Here is a 15,520-nt window from a genome sequence, read left to right on the forward strand (position 1 = left end):
CCAAGACGTTATATCATCGTTGTAGACGACTATATAGGTTTCATCAATGTTTAATGAAATCATTGACTGAATATTAGCACAATCAATGGCTAAAGCCACGTGACTTACTTCCGGGATAACTGTTACTATGGAGACTCCAAACCGAGGAAAACTTACTTCATGTCTGAAACAATTAGCCTCTTCGGTTAGGTTTTAACTGCTGTTAGTCCACCTGTATGGCTATGTGAAGGGAAAGGGGAAGAGATATTCGCCGTGAAGACAGAGACATGTCGCAAAGGTAAAGTTTTTCCAGTGCTGCCGTAGTTTTGCGTTTACGTAATTGGTTAAAGAATGTACAGCCAGCTAGCCAGCGTCACCTTTATTCATAGTCGAAACAAGTTGCTGCAAACTACTTCCTGTCATGTAGTATTTTCTTATCTTGTCTTAAAAGTCAATATAGTCAACTCAAATTTTGTTACCTTAATCCTCAACTTTCACTTCCTTTCTTTTCAATAATGTCAGTAACCAGGCTTTATTATTTCTGAGCTCATCTCTCTGTTGACACTCTTCCAGGGCCTACAACCAGCTGTGGGCTGATGCCCAGTTAGAGTTGAGCCGTCTGCTGGCTGAGGAGCTGCCTGCTGAGCCCCCTCGCCCAGAAAGGGACAGGGTGGTCTTCTTCCAGCGCCTGGCCTTGCTGTATGTGCGGTACCTTCAAATTTTCAGGCAGCTGGAGAAGGTCTATGACCAGATTGTCCATCCTCAGAAGAGACGTCTTATCCAGGCCCTGGTTAACGGGGTGATGGGCAGGGTGTTAGAGCTGAAGAATGAGATGGTGGAAATAGAGTTTTCAGAGTACCACTACTTGGATGATATTCTTCATGACTTAAAGCTTTTACCTGTGAGTGTCATTGTGCTGCAGGAATTATGATAAGACTTTGATGGTTAAAACTGTGCTGTCACCCTAAAATGTTTTGTAATGATATACAAGCTGTTTTCTATGTTTCCTATGTTTACACACAAGGCAGCTCTTGAGATCCCTATCCCCCGCTATTTCATCACTGATCACAGCAAAGAACTTGATGAAAGAAAAACAATGCTGACAGAGATACTTAAGATGGTAGAGTCCAATGAAAGCCCCGAAGTAAGTCAAGGAACTACCAACTTCTGCTTAAAGCATGTACTTGTCTGACTTGTTCTTTTGCTCTACTTCAGCTCTTAATTTAATTCAGATTTCATTTTATAACTATTTCTTATGACTAAGAAATCAAAATGTTGACATTAATTTCATTATTTGTTCCTTACAATGAATCAGTAAGTGTTATGTCAACATATGACTTGTGCAGCTTCCATTGACAAAGGACATGAGTCAAGAGGAGGCCATTAAGATCATTCAGATGCAGGAGAGGGCCCGTCAAGGACGCCAGAGGGCAAAGTTGAATGAAGGAAGCAGAAACATGAACAGGATGTACAGAACAAAGGACCCTGGAGCAGCTGAAATTGAGTTGGCTGCAATCTGCATTCAAAAGGTCCTCTGTTGTCACATATCTCTGAACACCTTGGCTTAGTTTTAATCTTGTATGCTACAGGACTTAATTGAATGTGTTCTGCAGGTGTGGAAAGGCTACATACAGAGGGTTAAAACAAAGATTGCACAAGAGGAGCAAATGATTATCTTGGGGATGGTGAGTAAAATGGATCATCAATGTTTAAAACATTCATTGAATAAAGATTCTTCAATTTTTTTCCCATTAAACACAAAGGTTACCACTGAAACTTGCGCTGCTATATTTCCCTTTTTGTACTCAATGTGTTTCTCATACTCTAGTTTAAATGCTGTTTTCCTTAAAAGTTTCTTTTCCTCTGTAAAATTTCCTTGGACTGACAGAATGAATGTTTGTAATACATACAGTATATTTGGTCACATCCATAATAGGCCATGGATCCAAAATACGAAGTCCCCCGTCCTGCAGAAATCACAGCCCAGGACTGTGAGACTAGTACCCGCATTAAACAGGAGGAGTATGAAGAAGACTACCTGAAGGCTGTCGTGGCCATCACAAACCAGCTGAGAGAGGCAGAGGGTCATGACATCAGTGAGACGTTGAAAGCGCAAATCAGACAATGGTTTATTGAATGCCGGTAAGGTGGCACAAAGGTGTTTGTCATGCTTCTTACATAAGTGAACTATTTCCTCGTTCTGTGAACTACGTCGTCACAGTTCATTTTCTCTGAATGTCTATTTTTGATAATAGTGATGCTACTGGATCATTTCCAGACTACCCAGATGAAGAAGATGGTGGCTCAGCTCTGATTTTTTGTGAAAAGGACCCTCAGCAGGTGAATTTCCCTTTGAACCAAAACTGTAATGAATGCTGAAAAGAAAGTAAGACTGATTCTGAAACATGTATTCAGTTAAGGGAAGAAATTGCTGCAAAGGAGGAAGAGGAGTCTGGCAACAAACCAAAAGGAAAGGAGGAGGAGAAGAAGGGAAAGGGGAAAAAGGACAAGGAGAAAAATGATCAGGAGGTAAGGACTGAGCTATATAAAGTTCATTCAGTTGATTTAATGAACAGTGGACTAATATAAATTTTTTCAATTCTGCAGGAAGAAGAAGCAGGGTTGAAGATGGCTCCTTCTGCTTTTCTATCAGACTTAGAAGTTGGATGCAAAACATTTTCAGGTTTGTTTAACTTTGCAATGAGAAAACCCAGCGTGGGCATGGCTCAGGTATGAAGTTGTGACTATATAGCTGGTGGCGTGGGTACAGTGTCATTCTTTCACTCTCCAAGTCTCCCACTCCGTCTACTGCCACGCCCTCTCCTCAAAAAGGTGTCAAAGCCTGAAATTACAACTTTAAACAAAAGGGAAAGCTAAACTGTTTTCATCTTTTTCTTCTATAACCATAAACTCTATGCAAAGGGGTTAGAGTTACTCATCAGCGGTTGCAGAGTCTCCCATTTAATAATATTTATTTTTCAGCACAAAAAAAGCCTTAGCTGTGTTTTGTCATCCTCAGATTTTTGGAAAACACGTGATGAGTCCCAAAATTTCAGCCAGAGACACGATGTGGAGCAGCTCAAAGAACAAAAGAGGAAAACGATTGAGGAAGAGATTCGGTTACAGGTGACGTAGCCTGAAGCATAAAACACTTTTCAAGCCTCACACAATCGAATCATCACATTCAAGTTTTAAGTCAGGCACATAGCCTGTGAATTACACATTCAACTTTCTGCCCTTGGTATCTAAATTCAAAAAAGCACCACCTGCAGCCGTACTCATTCTTCCTTTTTGTTTGAGTCAGGTAGATGAGCAGATGAGACAAGAGCTGGCTGAATGGAAACTAGCAATAGATAAAGACAAGGGTGGTAAAACCAAAGGAAATGCCAAGGTAAGGAGTGAATGACACTAAAATAACTCTCACCTTTAGCTGTGTCCTGACAACTGAACTTTACCCCGCAGAAAAAGAAAGGATCGAAGAGTGGGAAGAAGAAAAAAAAGGAGAAAGATTTGACTTCTGATAGGTGAGGTCACAGAGAGGAAGCACTGATTAAATAAAACAGTTGTGTTTTCAAACAAAATAGAAATTTCACATAAATTTGGATGTTAAAAAATGATAATAACATCATTTATCCTGATGTGCCAGGACTCTTGAGTCTCTTTGTCAGGAGCTGGTGGAACAGGGTTTGTTGAAAAAGGCCAAAAATGTTAGACTGCAGGATTACTTGGGTAAGAATTTGTTTTTGTGTAACTTGCAGGTCATCTTTTGGAAATCATTGTCATCTCGCGATTTTGTTATCAACTCAAATTGATTGCTAACTGAGAATGTACCAGTTGTGCAGAACTCTAGCTCATCACGAAAGTGGTGGAAACATGAAACTGTTTAGTGGTGATGTGCTGCCCTCTTCTGGTTAAAGAACACATAAACAATACTATTACATTGGGACCTTTTTAGAGGTGCACTGATCATTATGATCAGGAAATACCTGATACAAATTTACTTTTACCTAAAAAATGCAAATGAATTTCCATCTTAATCTGTTCTTCTAAAAGTTTCTCCCTCATTTGACCAGGGGACTACAACTACCTTGGGACCACCCTCAGGCAAAATGACATTGAGCCCATGCCCTCATTGTCAGATGTCCGGCAGGTCTTATCTCTGTATGGGATTTTACCACTAGGTAGGAAAACTATTCTATTTTAATTTGTAAATGTACAATATCAGATCCTCTTTGGTTTGGTTTTAAGATGTATGTTGTCTGCAGGCTCTCAGGTGGTGCATGAGAAGGCTCCGCTCATAAAGGCCATCCTCCTGGCAGGGCCGGCAGGTGTGGGGAAGAAGATGTTGATCCATGCCATCTGCCATGAGACAGGTGCAAACTTGTTTGATCTGTCTCCTCTGAACACAGCGGGGAAGTACCCGGGCAAGAGCGGCCTCGCTATGATGCTCCACATGGTGTTTAAGGTAACAATACTGCAGCTTTTTCATCAAGTTTGGGATGATACTGGTGGTTTTAAAGTACGAACAATAACTACTGATGAATAAAAATCCTTGCATGCAAAACTTAAGTTAAAACGAAATCCACTCTGTATGTCTACACATACCACTATGAACTCATTTTATGATAAGTCCCTCCAAATGAGTCATTTAAAAAGTAGCAAAAGGGGAATCTTATCTAAACTTGCATGGTGTCAGGTACCAAGTGCTAACATTAAAGAAAAAAAATATTGTTAAATCATAGTGGAAAAAGAAGACTCAAAGATGGCCATCTCTCTGTTTTTTGACTCCACTCAAATAAAAGTTTATTTTCACAAAGGTGGCAAGATTGCTGCAACCTTCTGTCATATGGATCGAAGATGCAGAAAAAATGTTTTACAAGAAAGTTCCCAAAGAGGAAAAAGAGGTACTTTCATGCAAGACAAGATCAGACCAAAAACAAAATCTAATTCCTATATTTCTGTAAAATCTAAATCCCTCTGTTTGTGTCACAGTTGGATCCCAAACGCTTAAAGAAAGATTTGCCGAAATCTCTCAAGTTGATCAAAGGGGAGGATCGTGTCCTGATCATTGGAACAACTAAAGACCCGCAGAGTGCTGATGTCAAATCATTGTGTAAAATGTACAGCAAAATCATCCTGATTCCCAGACCTGATTACGGCTCAAGATTCAGTAAGAACTTTTTTTTCCCTCACTGATAAATTGAAACATCTGCCAGTAGGAATCAAAAACTACCTTTCACTCTATCATCTCTTTTCAGTCTTGTGGAAGCAGCTGATCAATAAAGCAGGGGGTGAGATAACCGAGGCTCTAGACCTCAGCTCCCTTGCAAAGGTTTCGGATGGCTACACACCAGGCCACATGGTCAAGGTGATTCAGAGCGTTATCACTAAGCACCGCATCCTACTACAGGCAAAGAGGCCACTGACTGCTGCAGAGTTTGTTCCTCCATTAGCAAAGTTTGACCCTGTATATCAGGAGGAAGAAGAGGGCCTTAAGGTACAGTGTAAACATTGCAGCTGAATTTTATAGCCTTTCAATGATTGTCAAAATACAAATTAGGATTTCATTATAGTTTCTAATATTTGTGTTGTTGTTTTTTTCTTATTTTGAAAGAATTGGTATGCAAAGACCCCCCTGGGAAAGAAGAGAATCAAAGCTGCCACAGGAAAGGAAGAGGAGGAGGCACCAGCTAACAGCAAAGCTGCAAAGAAGAAAGGGAAAAAATAGTTTCATAATGTGTTCTTGTGTTTTTATTAAATTTGAATGGTGTTAGAAAAATATGGAAGACTGTATGCTAACTGTAAAGTTCAAGCAGATACGTCATTTCAGCTGCCTCTGCAGTGTATAGCTTTAGATCTGGTGCTGGATGTTAAAAGTTTACCACAAATTTCTTACAGGTTGGTTAGACATGGTGAAACAGAGTGCCATATTTGCAAAGCTTCAAGTAGGACTCTGTTTAGTTTCCCATCATGTGACTTCCATAATAAAAGTTCTAAATAAGACACAATCTTCTTCTATGTTGAATCTTGTGGTACATTTACCCAGGTTTAAATGCATGTAAGCTGAACCTCGGAAGACTGCTTGAAATAGTTATATCCATCCCTTTACTGTATTCTATTTGTATAAGATCTGAAATGATGGTGGACTAAGTGTGATGGATGGACTCCTGTGGCTTTAGTTTCTCAGGCCCAAGGACAGGCTGCAATTAGACCTGACAAGACTGTACACTGAATTTAAATCTGTCAAGGCCTTCTAAAATCCCTCCTAATACCTTTAAGACTTTGTACTTTGAATTGATTTAAACTGGAAACATTTTGGAATATTTTTTTCCCCTATATTAACTGCTTTCAGGTTTAGAGAGTCTGAACCAGAGGAAATCTGACACATAGGACAGAGGGTGTTCCAAACAAGGATCCAGAGGCTTAAGTGGAGTGTTCAGCTGTTTTGTCGAGTTCTAAATTCACTCAACACATCCTCACATTGCCTTGGTTCCTTTAACATCCAACTATTTTTAGCCTTTCTGAACCACCAATTGGATGTTGCACACGTGAAGTCCTACATTTCAGTACTTCAAGTCTTTATAGTAACTCAACACAATTTGATGCCTTTTCTTTTTATTTTTTTGTAGACACATTTTGTGGAGAATACAAAAACAAATAAATGCAGAATGTCTTCATGTATATCTGAACAACCTCCCGAGAGTTTTGACTCAAATGTCCCAGAAAGCTGTTAAAAGTTTTGTGGTAAATGAGCCGTCATTCTACTCCCGGTGACGACAACTTGTTTTTTGTGTCCCAACAGGACTGCACAAAGATTATCCTGTCAAGTTTCACTGGACTTAGTGACACATGGAGCTGTCTATCAAACTCAGGCAAACACAATACTAGGGCTGGTTTTGTTTTTTAAGAATCTTTCACAGTCTTGTTAAGACAACTTTAAAAGTTTGAATAAATGTCTTAGGGAAACACGTAGAGAAGTTCTGGTAGCACTCGACAGCTATGTGAAGCTGTGATGCACTTTCTGTTGTTGTTCTTCATATATGCAAGGATAGGTATATTTGGGTGGGGTTTTCGACTCTGGTGTCCTTTGGCAGCCCCTCACATGAAGAGCTCAGCCATCACAACCCGCAAACTTACTCTGATGTCAAGGAAATGGGATATGATGATTAATCTTTAGTGACCTTTCAACAGAAGCTGTGTTAAAAACTCCCTGTGGAGGTTTCTGGACTTGATCCCTCTAAACTGTTGTTTAGGACACTGTAAAGACATGACAAAGAGCATTAACTAAATCAGCATTTACATGAATAAAGCTCTACTTCTGTGATTTTAGTGCAAGGGATCTAAGAATTCTGTGCGAGAAAATTCAGGGATGTCTAAACAACAACATGCATTAGGTCAAATTGATGTTGACCCACTTCCTCTAGCTACATTAAGGTGCCTTGACTTTTCCTTAAGGAGATGCTGTCCAGTGATTCGCTTCTCTCCTGCATTAATGCTCTTTGGAAAACCATCACGCCCACTAAGCCTATTGTACACATTTTGATTGTTTATGATTGTTCCATTGATGCCGTGCATGAACCGCCTCTCATCACTGAAGCCACAGCTATCTTTGTGCTCATACTGACAGAAGGCTATTTTGGAGGTCAGTATGCGGGGAGAGATATGTCAGCTGTTCAGCACTAGCCTCAATCAAAGAGGAAAAAAAGGGAAAGCGCCATACTCTGTCTGCTTTGGGGACTGGGACACTTCTTGGGTATTCCGTCCTTTGGCTAAATGTTTGTTGTCAATCTGGAAGGCTTTGTGAGGAACCACACAAGATTGTGACAGATCCAACGTCATGGTGGATGTCTGATGAAGTTCTTCTTCAGGTGATGGTGTTCTGTTTTTCACACCTTGTGAAACAAAGGGGCATGCACGGATTTATTTTAAATTGAAGGTAGGTGCATAACTGCATGTGGGCTGATATGTTTTGGGTATTTCCTAGTTTTGGTGGTCACAATAATATATGAAAAATGCTGTACATAGTCTTATCATAAAAGGTCAAAGTAATGTTTGGTTTTAAGGGGCAATTCACACCTTACATTATGATCATCTCATTTCAAAGGTGATACTTTCGGTCCATTGCCACTTCATTTTAAAGAGGGGGTCCCACTACTCTTTTCATGACTAGGCCTCCAGATTTAAAGTAAATGTTTGGCAAACTCAGTGTTGTTGTTGTGTGACGCATTATGAAATGACACAGACGGCTATCCTTAATGAAAGTGGGAGGAGCCAGCCCCTGAAAAGCATTTCCAGATCTCGAATGTCAGATCAATCAGCAAAGTGTCCAGTAGTTCTCATATGGCTCCTCTTTTTTTTTTTTTAAAGCTACCCTCTCTAGTCAGTTCAGAGCGTGCAGTCTGACAGGGGTGGCATCACAGCTGAGTCTATCTTGGTGCTGCTGAGCTCAGCCAAGTGAGGTGACAGAGATTAGTCTGTTCTTCATTACTATGGAGGACTGGCATGCCATCACAGGGATCAACCGGTTGAGGCTGATGCCATGTGAACATATTTTGACAATATTACCAATTTGGAGGAGATGGTTTATATTTTTCCCGGCCTTACAGGAACCTGTTTCACACATCATGCAATTTAGTTTTGCCCCAAACAAACAGGGTATATTCTGCAAAGGGTTATTTAAAGATCTAATGAGTTCATCAAAGATTCTAAAAAACAGGAAGTGTCTATAAGGTGAAAAGCATTTCATGGAAGACGATGGAACACTTTTATAATGATAATAATGATCTACAGTTTTACCCCTCAGTGATAATTGGTAGAGTCAACAACGCCCCTGAAAGAAGAGCCAGAGCCATGGGAGATGGTATACCTGGAGGAATAGTTGCTGCTGCAAGCAAGTCTCTTCAAAAACTTTTCAGTTTTCAAAATAGTTAATAAGAAGGGAAAGAGCCCTTGATTCACTTTTGGTGTGTTTTTGTCTGCCAGAGAACCGTCTGCAGGTGATAAAAGGGTTGGAAGATGTGGAGGTGTCTGAATGTGAGAGCTGCCCCTTTGAGGTCACCCTCAACCTTGCCTTCATTGAGGGCAAGTGGACCAGAGATGGGATGCAGCTCAGGTCCAAGCCAAACTGCCGTATCAGCATGCATGGGAAGAAACACTCCCTCATACTGAAGAGGGTGGCTCTGGGAGACGCAGGCCTGTTTGCTTTTGAGGCAGACGGCATTCAAACATCAGGCAGACTTACTGTCAGAGGTAAAGAAGTATGATGAACTGTGGTACTTTCAAGACCATGGAATTCAATTCTTTATCTATTTAACCAGAGCAATACTTGTTAAACAAAATCAGAGTAAAAGTTACATCTAACCAGATCTTCCACATTCAAATGACATGATGTTGGTCTGTTCGGTCCAAACATGCTCCCAACTAGATGTTGTTGAGGATCATGGTGTCTTAAGGATAACTTCTTGAGGCATATTCTCTTACATGGCACAGTGCACAGGTTTACACTGATGGTTTTTAATGAAATATCAGAAGAACTATCAAACTGATTGCTACGTTGTTTTGAGGCTATGCATGGTTTTCATGGTTTAAACGGTTTAAACATTGTAATATTATGATCTCCTCTCTTTCTTCAGCATTATCATAAGGTTCAATCTGTGCACTGGCTTTATGTATATACACTAGGTTTGTTTAAAGTTTGTTTAAAGTTTGTTTAACTTTTAAGATTTGCTCAATGAAATTCCGAGCACCATTATCACTTAAACCAACACTCAAAATTAACTACAGGGTTAATATTCAGGGGACTGGCATGAAAAATTATAAATTTCCCACAGGTTACTTCACTGACTTCACAGGCAATGTTTGGTTACCTCCTGCCAGCTAGGGACATCCACATCCTGAAGGAGTTGGAGGACGTCGACACAATGGAGCGGCAGCCTGTCAGCTTCCTGTGTGAGGTCAACCAGGTGGATGTGGATGGCCGGTGGTACAGGGACGACAGCCGAATCCGACCTGGAGACAACATCAAAATAAGACACCAGGGTAAGAGTCCAGACACATTTATCATGCAGAAACTTAAGACTAGAGAGAGTAAATATCACTCAACTTTACCAGGAAGAAAAAATGAAGGAAATCTAATAAAAAATAGGGGGATAAACATGTTTTTCTTTTATCTTACTTCAGGTAAATCTCACACCCTGACTTTTAAATCAGTAAGGCCAGAGCATGCAGGAGAGATAAGATTCACTGCAGAGCGTGTCTCATCCTATGCAACTCTCACAGTTGAAGGTAAGCCATGTAATTTATGTCAGATATAACATAGATTTATGCTGCATCACTCCACCAGGCCCTTTCTATTTTACAATCCATTTCTCCTCCCACAGAGCTCCCAGTCCAAATACTGCGCCCTCTAAGAGTCAAGATAGCCATGTATCGCCATCGGGGTCTGCTTGAGTGCCAGGTGTCACGAGCTAATGCTCAAGTCAGGTGGTACAAGAACTGCAGGGAGCTCCTGCCAAGTAAAAAGTACCAACTAATCAGCCAAGACGTCTACAGACAGCTCGTCATCGACGACGTCTGCTCTTCAGATGAGGACAACTACACCTGTGATGCAGGAGATGACAAAACCTCCTGTCAGCTTCTGGTGGAGGGTGAGACGCCTGCAGTCACTCTTGTCGCATCAGTCTCATTGTTGATCATATGGGATGTTTTGTATTTACCTACAATTTTGAAAAACGGAACTTATCCAGAGTAATGCCAATGTATACATTCGTTTTCAAAGTGCAAACTATTCTTTGTGTCAGTTGAGCTGTGTCAGTACAGGTAGTGTGTGTTGTTGCTGTCTATGCAGAGCAGGCTATCAAAATAGTGCGAGGAATGAGCTCAGTGGAGGTGACTGAGCCAGAACCAGCACTGTTCCAAGTGGAGACCAGTCTGAAATCAGGGAGACCCCCCCGATGGACGCTGAATGGGGAAGTGCTGGAACCCTGTGCGGCAGTGAACATCGACAGAGAGGGCACACTGCACAGCCTCCTGCTCACCTCCACAGACAGCTCCATGTCTGGCCCTGTGCTCTTTGTGGCTGGCAAGAGTCGTTCCACTGCACAGCTGGCCGTCAAGGGTGAGCAGCTTTGTCAGCGTATGGAAGAAAAACTTGTAGCTGATGACCTAAATTATCAAATGCGATGTCAGGTATGGACTTATAAATAATCAAGATTTATAAAGAATTTGGCATTAAAATTCTTAACATTTCTACTCTCTAGAGCGTCCTCTTCAGGTAACTCAACACCTGGAGGACATAGAGGTGAAGGAGAACAGCTCAGTGACTCTGAGCTGTAGGTTTGGTCCTTCTCCCAGGGTGGTGCGGTGGTTTAAAGGTCGCACGGCTCTAAAGACATCAAACAAATACAGCATGAGGAGAGAAGGGAAACGAGCAGAGCTGACAATTCATGGCTTGGTAGGGATGGATGCAGGGCAGTACCGCTGTGTGGCCGGGGGTTCACAGAGCACAGCACATGTCAGTGTAGAAGGTAGGTTCACCACAGTAAGACACTAAGTATTTTCAAATTGGTTCAGTTGGTTCGGATTAATTCATTTCCTTCTTATAACAGTAAAAACCCTGAAGCTGGTTAAACATCTTGAGCCAGTAGAAATAGAGGAGAACGGTGTTGCCACATTCTCATGTGAGCTCAACTATGTGGTCGCCAATGTTGAGTGGCTCGTCAACAACATTCGTCTCTATTCCAACGCCATCAACCGGATCCAGCACATGGGCACCATGCACAGTCTCATAATCAAGAAGCTGCGGCCACAGCAGAGTCGGGTCACATTCAAGGCAGGCCTTCTCTCTGAGACAACCACCCTGAAGGTCAAAGGTCAGCTGACAGAATAATTAGAATGTATGAGTAGGGGTTTTCTTACGCTCGTATTTCCATTTGTTTATTTCTGAGCGGCATGTGTCGTGTGAACTGTATTCTTGGCTACAGAACGCCCAGCAGTATTCCTGAGGTCTCTCGAGGATGCAACGGGAGAGGAGCTAGGAGAAGTCTGCCTTCAGTGCGAGGTTTCCAAAGAGACAGTTACCCCTGTTTGGAGGAAGGATGGTATGGTCCTGACTGCTGATGATAAACACGAGTTACTGCAGTTTGGGAAGTCTATGGCGCTGTTAATTCATTCACTGAGCAAGGACGATGCTGGACTGTACACCTGTGACCTGGGCACCAGCCAGACCAAGGCAAAAGTTACTGTGCATGGTGAGTCAAAGGAAGTCTTTGTTTGTGAAGAGCTCGACATATTTATTTTAATAATGCTTCTTTGTTGTTTTATTCATCTGCAGACCTACACATTACAATTATTCAGCGTTTAAAAACAACATCCGTCTTGGAAGGCGAATGCTGCACTTTTGACTGTCAGCTCTCTCATGATGTTGATGATGAGCCTTCCTGGACTATTAATGGTGAGGCGGTGGTCACCAACAGCCGTATCCAGGTCATCAACAATGGCCGAAAATATAAGCTGACCATTAGAGATGTTGCTCTAACTGACGCTGGAGATGTGATCTTCACAATCAATGATCTTAGCTGCAGGACCATGCTCTTTGTTAAAGGTGACTGTTAGAGATAAAACGATTAGCACAGTTTTTCTTTGTGTATAAGTCAATGTGGCAAACGCAGCTTAAATATGACTAAATGTGATCCCTTTTCTGCAGAGAAGCCGGTGCATATTTTCAGGGAACTGTTGAATGTAAAGGCGGTGCCTGGTGAGGATGCAGAGCTGAGCTGTGAGATCACTAAACCAGATGTTACAATCCGCTGGCTGAAAAATGGCCATTTGATCAGACAAAGCCCCAAGTATGAGATGAGTGTGGAAAAACACTTGGCAAAACTGTTGATCAAGAATACTACCTTCAGAGACTCTGGGGAGTACTGCTGTGAGGCTGAAGGTATTGCTTCACGAGCCAAGCTGGAGGTCAGAGGTAAATTATATTTCTGTTCTTTTTTTACTGATGAGATCTGAAACTGCAATACTAAAATGTTAACATGTTGACTTAATTTTTTTAACTTCATTTTCCTTTTCAGACCTCCAGCACACATTTGCAAGGGAGTTAAGAGAAACAAGAGCTGAGGAGAAGAGTAAAGTGACCCTGGAGTGTGAGACTAGGCGGCCTGCCAAGCGCGTGACCTGGTTGAAGGGAATGGTGGAGCTGCGGTCTGGTAGGAAGTATGTCATCAGGCAAAAAGGGGTAGTGCTGTCCCTGACCATCACCTGCCTGGAGAAATCAGACACGGATATTTACATATGTGATGTTGGCACCATGCAGAGCCGGGCACAGCTGACTGTGCAGGGTGAGGACAAAGTGAAGGGAAGACTAGGTTTGCCTCATTGCTGTTGTTGTTTACTTGGTTCATTAAACCTACTGGGGCCATAGGACAGTTAAGCTAAAAGTGAATACAGCAGGAACAGATCTTTGAATCAATTTTAAATTAGTTATAACAGAAATTCTGCTTGTTTATTAACAATGACTAAACCGATACAAAAATAAACTGAAAATGAGGTAAATCTGGCATATCATACGGTGGGAAAAATTATTAATGTATTATTAAATTTTTAAAGATTATTAATAAAGCTGTTGCTGTTCTTAATTTAGGTTAACAGGATATTTTTGAAGTGGGCCTTTAAGAAATACATTCCAATATTAATAATACTTGCAACAATGAAAAGTCATTAGGGATGGGAGAAAAAAATCCAAAATTGATATATTGGGATCTTTTGTTTGACACTATCAAAAATCATGATTCTTTGTTAAAAAAAAGTTTTGTTTTTTTTTTGCCCAAATTCATAATTTCAGTCTTTGTTTATTAACTGGATCACGAAAAAGTTACCACTCTCTCTGACACACGTGGTGTGCATTTGATGGGAAAATATGGCTCCTGATATAGTCTGTAGACATCACCATCATTTAACTTTTTCAAATGTTTTATAAAAAGGAAACTAAAAATCGCAAGAATCGTAAACATCGAAGTATCGCAGTTTTAAATCGGCACCTCAAAAATCGTAATAAATTTGAATCGCTAGAATATCATCTCAGCCCTACAAGACCTGGCCAAACTAATCTTAGTTATTTCCACCAGAAAGCTATGTTGATTTTGCACAATTTGCAGACGCAACACAGACGTGGTCCTCAGTGTGCTGCTCACAGATCAATCAGCTTTACCATGTAACTACATGTCACAGATACGTTTTGGATTTAAATAATGTCGCATCTCGATTGTGCATTATTTTAAGTGCTAGAATGATCATCATTACCCGGTGTATTGTGTCTGTAGAGTCAGGTCGAGGACATAAACTCGCAGTTTACACACCTGCTCCACCAGGTAACTTGAAATCTCCTCTGCTCCTCAGTTCTCCGCAAAGATCCGTCGTCAAGCCACCGCTTTGCATGAAAAGTTTCTTCGCTTTTTTCTCTGAAAACTCCGGCCCATGGGGGTTTCCATCTGTGTCCGTAGCAAACGACTTGTCATTCGCGCTGTAATAACTCGTTTGTTGTGTCCCAAATCGCGTACTTGTTCACATGTACACTTACTATTTTGAGTGCGTAAGTACATACGCAATGACCGTATGGAATAAAGCAGTGCACGTTAGTTTTTCAGCCTGCGCACTCATAACTTATGCTCATAACGGTCAGAAAGTTGAGGGTGGAACGCGGGACACTTCTCACGCTCAACGGTCGCCATATTGGTTACGTAGAGGAAGGGGCGGGAACGGATCAAACGGTGCTCGATGGATGTAATCAATAAAAAGCAGAAAAACACCTGTGAAATGCGATCGTAGTTTCCGGTAAGTGCGAAGCCGCAGTGTGTGATTTGGGAAACACTACCCTGTATGATGTCGTGCATTTCGTGTACGTGTACTTACAGAAGTGCGCGAGTGAACGTAGTTGTTATCTAGTGTGGTTGTATTATTGCCTGACAGCCAGGGCTTGACATTAACTTTTTTGCTCACCAGCCACTGTAGCTAGTGGTATCCCTGAGTTACTAGCCACTCAGTATTTTCACTGGCCACAATTTGTTGTTGGATAATTATGTTCAATACGATTAAAGCCGATGATGACATGCTAAAGTTTACTTAAAAAAGATTTACAACCTCTTTAAATGTAAATGACCCATATGCACACTCAAAACAAGACTACATCAATGTTAAAATCCACAGGTCCTTAATCAGGTATTCAACTCTGATAAAGTTGTGTGTAACATTGAGCTCCTCTCATATGAAAATATGCAGTCTATTAAGACATAGTAGTTAAAACAGTAGTTTGTTATTGCTTATACTAAAATGGTAAAGGAGATTAATTGAACTGATAAAAACTCAGCAAGAGACACTGCCTGCTTAAATATTTATTAACGATTGTAATCAGAAAATCATTTATTTTTTCATGAGAATGACAATGAAGGAGAGGTAAATTAAATTTCCTCAGAGCTTTCATCATCAGAGTCATCTTTTTGCTTGTCTCTCTGCTCCATGTTTGAGATAAAATTCAACCCGCCAA

At 41.1% G+C, this 15,520-nt stretch overlaps 2 protein-coding genes across 2 annotated transcripts in view; both read left to right on the forward strand.

Annotated features, from left to right (window-relative positions):
- Nucleotides 1-123: 123 nt before the first annotated feature.
- LOC141789072 (dynein regulatory complex protein 11) lies at nt 124-6,224 on the forward strand. The gene is made up of 19 exons (XM_074668361.1): nt 124-277; nt 553-880; nt 1,004-1,123; nt 1,326-1,508; nt 1,593-1,664; nt 1,916-2,121; nt 2,235-2,319; nt 2,395-2,508; nt 2,587-2,662; nt 2,999-3,105; nt 3,284-3,370; nt 3,442-3,503; nt 3,626-3,708; nt 4,053-4,160; nt 4,245-4,444; nt 4,797-4,883; nt 4,972-5,149; nt 5,238-5,476; nt 5,594-6,224. The coding sequence occupies exons 1-19, from the start codon at nt 267-269 to the stop codon at nt 5,705-5,707; spliced, it is 2,460 nt and encodes an 819-aa protein (XP_074524462.1). The 5' UTR covers nt 124-266; the 3' UTR covers nt 5,708-6,224.
- Nucleotides 6,225-8,829: 2,605 nt separating this feature from the next.
- Nucleotides 8,830-15,520, forward strand: part of obscna (obscurin, cytoskeletal calmodulin and titin-interacting RhoGEF a) — a 43,282-nt gene continuing 36,591 nt past the window's right edge. Inside the window, exons 1-12 of the mRNA XM_074667884.1 lie at nt 8,830-8,869; nt 8,962-9,228; nt 9,856-10,017; nt 10,159-10,263; nt 10,359-10,625; nt 10,826-11,095; nt 11,238-11,504; nt 11,586-11,849; nt 11,961-12,227; nt 12,311-12,580; nt 12,683-12,949; nt 13,053-13,319. Coding sequence (XP_074523985.1) covers nt 8,830-8,869; nt 8,962-9,228; nt 9,856-10,017; nt 10,159-10,263; nt 10,359-10,625; nt 10,826-11,095; nt 11,238-11,504; nt 11,586-11,849; nt 11,961-12,227; nt 12,311-12,580; nt 12,683-12,949; nt 13,053-13,319 — 2,713 coding nt within the window. The remainder of the gene's footprint in view (nt 8,870-8,961; nt 9,229-9,855; nt 10,018-10,158; nt 10,264-10,358; nt 10,626-10,825; nt 11,096-11,237; nt 11,505-11,585; nt 11,850-11,960; nt 12,228-12,310; nt 12,581-12,682; nt 12,950-13,052; nt 13,320-15,520) is intronic.

This window comes from Halichoeres trimaculatus, unplaced genomic scaffold (genome assembly GCF_033239565.1).
Source record: "Halichoeres trimaculatus isolate MK-OKI-2021-1 unplaced genomic scaffold, fHalTri1.1 fHalTri1_scaffold_4, whole genome shotgun sequence".
NCBI classification, from domain to species: domain Eukaryota; kingdom Metazoa; phylum Chordata; class Actinopteri; order Labriformes; family Labridae; genus Halichoeres; species Halichoeres trimaculatus.

Coding starts and splice junctions, on each gene's coding strand:
- LOC141789072 (XM_074668361.1), top strand. Junction 3,709..4,052: donor TAGACTGCAGGATTACTTGG/GTAAGAATTTGT, acceptor TCATTTGACCAG/GGGACTACAACTACCTTGGG. Junction 4,161..4,244: donor GTATGGGATTTTACCACTAG/GTAGGAAAACTA, acceptor TGTTGTCTGCAG/GCTCTCAGGTGGTGCATGAG.